This window comes from Moschus berezovskii, chromosome 7 (genome assembly GCF_049115385.1).
Source record: "Moschus berezovskii isolate FMDL1 chromosome 7, NW_MosBer_1.0, whole genome shotgun sequence".
Lineage (NCBI taxonomy): Eukaryota > Metazoa > Chordata > Mammalia > Artiodactyla > Moschidae > Moschus > Moschus berezovskii.
Genome location: NC_142466.1, coordinates 78,190,854 through 78,196,456, shown reverse-complemented (window position 1 = coordinate 78,196,456; position 5,603 = coordinate 78,190,854). Strand labels below are relative to the sequence as shown.

Genomic DNA, 5,603 nt, shown 5'->3' with positions numbered 1-5,603 from the left:
AAGGGTTCCACCCCCAGCTCCGCATACTTTCTAGGAGAGTCCCGAGGGACCCATGGTTGACTTCGGAAGCTCTGGTTTGTAATGTATTCACATTACATGCGAGCCGCGCGCACTCTCTCTCCCCTTTTCCTTGCTTTTGAGAACCCGAACCTTACGGAAAGTGGCTGTAGGTTGGTGAGAAATTAGGAGGGCAAGAGAAGAAAGGACTGCAGGCGGTGGGCGGCTGGCGGGAGGGGAAGATGCTAAGTTAACACGTGGATTCTGCAAGAACCAATGGGGTTCCGCGGTTTTGTCACTAGGTTCTCCGGGTCAATCGTCTGGCAGGGATGGTCCAGAGGAAGGCTCAATCCGGGACGCTGGGCGTCTGTCGCAGATCTTGGGTCTGCGGGGTCTGCAGCGACAAAACGGAAAGCTCTGGGCGCTCCGCTCTGTGGGGACCAGGGACGCCCCAGCCCCTCCCCCTCTGCCTTTGGAATGTTACTGAACCCCGTCACCTCCACTCCCTTTTCGGTCAATGACATCCTGAGCCTGGAGCGTGAGCATCTCGGCCCGGATGCCTTGCAACTCCAGAGAACACCGAGGAGCCGGAAAAACTTTCAGTACCTGCGACCGGTCCCAGAACAGCGAGGGTCCGAGGTACCCAGCATTCGGAGCGCAGACAGCGAAGACAGAAGGCAGGAAGGGTCAGAGCCTTCCGGGGGTCCCAGTGAGTTAGTCACAGAGATGGACTCTGAACCGGTGGATGAGCCAGGTGAGTACGAGCCGGGGTCTTGGATCCTACAGGGAGACCAAGGCGTGGGGTTAGATCATTACCAATTGGCGTTTGCAGGGGACACTCATCTCCTGGCCTTCCTGGCTCCTAGGGCCAGGAAGGCCAGGAGAGGGCCTTTCACTCGAAGAGTCAGAAGGACTGGACTCTCAGCCCCCTCTACCATCCCCTCCAGGCATCCTAACGAAAATAAGGTCCTGAATCTTGGGGGCTCACGATTCCCACAGTCTGTCCTACATGATTCCCAGAAACACATTCTCCCCTACTCACTGAGGCAGTTCCCAGAAACTCCGGTTTCTCTTCCTTTCTTTAAGTTTATTTTTAATTGGAGGATTATTACTTTACAATGTGTGTTGATTTCTGCCATACAACAACAGTTTATCAGTCATAAGTATACATACATACCCTCTCTCTTGAACCTCCCTCCCATCCTACCCCTCTAGGTCATCACAGAGCATAGCTTCTTTCTTACAGCAAAACCCTCTGCAGTATTTTAGCTGTGCTTCATCACCACCAGCTTTTCCTGCCATCTCCTGTTCTCTCTCTACCCTAGACCATCTGCCAAAAGTGTAGCCATCAAAGCAGCTGGGTGCTTTGGGAGAGGAAACTCTGTTAGGCTCTGGGGTCAGTCCCAGCCCAGTCTTTTCTTGGGGCTTGCTGAGTGGCCAGCCCAGTCTCGTTCCTCTGACTGCCGCTCGGTAAGGGCAGCTCGAGTTTTAGCTGCTCTGGGAGACAGATGATTCCAGCAGAGTTTCAGCGTCTGGTCTCCAAAGGCACAACCTGTGCATTGGCAGACAGCCCCAGGGATCTGCGTCCAGCTGCAGGAAGGGAAGAGGTGGACAGGGCTTGTAATGGGTTGGCTCCTGCCATCCGGGAAGCTTTGGCAGGGGAGACTCAACAGTCTGAGGGATGAAAAAGCCACTTGCCAAACTCTCTGTCTCAGTTCTCAGCCTTCATGCAGGTCTGGGGGCTTCAGGAGGAACCTCACAGGTCAGGTCTCCTCAGCCAGGCTGTGCCACAGCCACTCTATTTGAGCCTCAAACTAACCACATGAAGAAAATAAAGATACCAGTTTGGAGTTAGAAGACTCGAGAGTCCCTTGGACTGCAAGGAGATCAAACCAGTCAATCCTAAAGGAAATCAACCCTGAATATTCATTGGAAGGATTGATGCTGAAGCTGAAACTCCAACACTCTGGCCACCTGATGTGAAGAGTCAACTCACTGGAAAACACCCTGATGCTGGGAAAGATTGAGGGCAGGAGGAGAAGGGGATGACAGATGATGAGATGGTTGGATGGCATCATGTGTTCAGTGGAGTTTGAGCAAACTCTGAGAGATACTGAAGGACAGAGAACCTGGAATGCTGCAGTCCATGGGGTCGCAGAGTCAGACACAGCGTGACTGAACGACAATACAACAACAGCCAGGAGCCTGGAGAACAGTACACTTTGCTGTGTTCTTAAAGAAACCTGTGCATATTCTGCAACAGACTCTAAGCCCTCCACTTCCCCAGTGCTACTCAGCCAACTGACCTTTCATTTCGGCTTTGCCGAAGAAGGGTCACACTCCTCTGACCATTGCTGTCACCTTGCAGCTGAAGACACTGCAGCGGGCTCCTCCTCTGCTGTCACACCTGGGGCAGTGACAGTGAAAAGCGGCCTGGCCCGGCTCCAGGATCTAAGCCCAGGAGCCATGGCAGCCACTGACCACACGTGGAAGAGACATTCCTGGGGGACTCTGTGCTCCTCCTTCATCCCCACCTTGCTTTCAGGGACACAGGGTGACAGGGACTCCAAACTGTGACCGGGAGGGATTGAGGTGGCCTGAAGTTCCTCGGCCTGAGTGGTCAGCAACTCCCAAATGGGGTCTTGCTGGCTCCACAGAGCCACTGAAGGCCAGTAGTTACATTTTGATTTGCTAAGAAAACAAAGCCTTGTCAATATTTTTCCTCTTTTCGGGGAGAGATGTTCTCAGTTTGTCTGAACACAGGCTTCGCTGAAGGAAAGTCTTGTTTCCTCAATCTGAAATGCCAAACAGTTCCATCCCGCAGGAGACCATGCCAGCTGGCTGTGGATCTGAGTCGGTTCCTACAGCGCTGGCTCTAATTAGAAGCATCCTGCTCTACCTCACCACGCACATGCATCACTCCACATTCTGGTTTTCTCCTCTCATGAATTTCATGAAAACTTAGCACTGCCTCCCTGCTTGTTCTTGCTCTGACACACAGTTGTGTCTAACTCTTTGCGACCCCATGGACTGTCAGCTGCCAGGCTCCTCTGTCCATGGGATTCTCCAGGCAGGAATACTGGAGTGGCTTGCCATTTCCTTCTCCAGGGGAATCTTCCTGACCCAGGGATAGAAACCGAGTCTCTTACATCTCTTGCACTGGCAAGCAATACAGGCAGATTTTTTTTACCACTGAGCCACCTGGGAAGCCTCCCTTCTTATTTTTGGGTAAAAACAGAGCTTTGCCAAAATAGGAGAGATGTAGGATAAAAGGAAAGGAAGCTTGCATTTTGGCGGGCTGGGCACGGCTGCCCTGAGGTGATCTTCAGGGAGCTCTGCCTCTTCTAAACAGGAAGTCAGGGAGGAGCCAATGCCACCTGCTTGCCAGGGAGGTCCCAAAGAGGGAAGAGCCCACTTAAAAAAAATAAAGCCAAATGTGGATCTCAAATTTATATACCTGCAAAAAGAACCTTAGTTTCTGAACCAAGAATCAGGAGCCAGAAAATATTTTGTTTTGTTAATTTGGATTACAAAGCATCGTGTTGGAGAAACATGGGGTGGGTCCCTGATGACAAAAGAAGCAAGGATGCCAGTAAAGGTGGGTAGCACTGGAGCTCCCGGCACTTGGGCTAGAAGTCGGGGCCACAATGGATAACCAGGCTCTCTCTCTCTCCCCACTATGAACAATCTAAAGTTAATCTCTATCTAATAGACTGGCAGCAAATGTTTCCCCAAACTTACTCACACTTGAGAATTGCAGTCAAAGTGAACAGCCCAGATACAGACATTCTCAGAAGAAAATGAAGCTTAGAGTCTTGATCAAGAGTCTACCTTTGGGGAAACGGCTGTACACTGAGAAACACAGAGTCACAACTTGCATTATACTTCCCTGGTGGCTCAGTCGGTAAAGAATCCGCCTGCAATGCAGAAGACCTGTATTCAACCCCTGGATCCAGAAGATCCCCTGGAGAAGGAAATGAAAAGCCACTCCAGTATTCTTGCCTGGAGAAATCCCACGGACAGAGGAGCCTGATGGGCTACAGTCCATGGGATCGCAAGAGTCAGACACGACTTAGGAACTAAATCACTAGCACCAATCATCACCACAGGTACAAAACAGACAACCTGGGGGAAAGGAACATTTAGAGCGACCTGGGACGGGGTGAGGGGGTGAGCAGAAGGAAGAGACCGGCGCGCAAGGTGAAGGCTACCAGGGAGGAGGGGCGTCCCTTGGAAAAGTCGCTCCGGTGAACCTTAGGCTGGCGCTGACGGTGTTCCTTCCTGTGCTTTCAGAGTCCGTCCTCAGCGCAGCCTCGTTCCCCGGCGGCGGGACCCAGGTGCCTGAGCGCTGCGTGGGGGCCCGCGGCGGCGGCGCGCGCAGGGACGGCGCGGAGCATCCCACTGCGCGGCCGCGGCGGAAGCCGCGCGTGCTCTTCTCTCAGGCGCAGGTGCTGGCGCTGGAGCGGCGTTTCAAGCAGCAGCGGTACCTGTCGGCCCCGGAACGCGAGCATCTGGCCAGCGCGCTGCAGCTCACGTCGACGCAGGTCAAGATCTGGTTCCAGAACCGACGTTACAAGTGCAAGAGACAACGCCAGGACAAGTCCCTGGAACTGGCGGGCCACCCCCTAGCGCCGCGCCGGGTGGCGGTGCCCGTGCTGGTGCGCGATGGCAAGCCCTGCCTGGGACCCAGCGCTCCCGCTTTCCCCGGGTCCTACGGGGCGGCAGCGGCTCCCTATTCCTGCTACGGCCACTACGCGGGCGCTCCCTACTGTGCCGGCTACGGCGGCGGCTACGCGGGCGCACCCCCGGGTCCCGCGCCCCCAGTCCCCCAGGCCAGTTCGGGCTTCGGCGCAGGTGGGCCGAGCGCCAGCCCGCAGAGTCCTCTGCCCGCCACGCTGCAGGGTGTCAGGGCCTGGTGAGGCGTCTTATCTCGGATATGCCACCCTGACCAGAGGTTCAGTCCCGCCTCCCCGCTGTCCGGTCGCGGCCGGGATGAGGGACCGCCGCCAAGGAGGAAGCAGGCGACCCGATGGCACGTCTCTCCCTAGCGGTGCCTGGGACTGCGAATTGCCCCCCGGGCAGCCATCCAGCTGAAGGCCCTGGGGGCGATCGCCTCCCAAAAGACACAAAGCCTGGCCTCCGCCAAGCCGCCCACCCAGCGACACCGGGGAAGGGGAAAAGCCGAGGGTGGCTGATAGTTTCGGGGGTCAGAGTAGTACTGAGGCAGGAGACTTTTCAGACCTCAAACCCTGGGGCTGCGAGGCTCTCTTATTTGTGTGCGGCAGCCCCGGAGGATGCCGAGATGATGGGGTTGCTGGAGAGGGTCTCGACCCCTCAATTAAAGGCAAGGCGGGGAAAGAAGGAGAAAATGAGATGAGCCAGGGGAGAGGGATGAAGAGCCTGGAAGAGGAGGACCGGGGAGCCAAGAAAACTTGTACGAGACACATGCTCCTGTGGGGGTTAGTCTGTCCCGCGCACCACCTTCCAGGGCTACACTCCCAGGGACTCAGTGTTAATCTAGGCGAGCGCTTTTTTCTGGAGCCACAGTTGTTCTCTAGAAGGTATCCACCACTCTCTAGTTTTTCCCTCACTGTAAGTGCATCTTA

General features: G+C 55.2%; 1 protein-coding gene across 2 annotated transcripts; it reads left to right on the top strand.

The window, feature by feature from the left end:
• The first annotated feature begins 474 nt into the window (after positions 1–474).
• On the top strand, positions 475–4,916 carry NKX2-6 (NK2 homeobox 6). 2 transcript variants are annotated; one of them, XM_088837713.1, is made up of 2 exons: positions 475–751; positions 4,309–4,916. In XM_088837713.1, the coding sequence occupies exons 1-2, from the start codon at positions 475–477 to the stop codon at positions 4,914–4,916; spliced, it is 885 nt and encodes a 294-aa protein (XP_088693839.1). The 2 variants fall into 2 exon arrangements, with proteins under 2 accessions (XP_088693839.1, XP_055283797.1); XM_055427822.2 differs by having other exon boundaries at positions 4,291–4,916.
• Positions 4,917–5,603: the final 687 nt, after the last annotated feature.

Excerpts from the sequence above, each read along its gene's own strand:
- NKX2-6 (XM_055427822.2), top strand. The coding sequence starts at position 475 with ATGTTACTGAACCCCGTCACCTCCACTCCCTTTTCGGTCAATGACATC. Across the intron at positions 752-4,290 it reads TGAACCGGTGGATGAGCCAG|AGTCCGTCCTCAGCGCAGCC; the intron begins GTGAGTACGAGC and ends CTGTGCTTTCAG.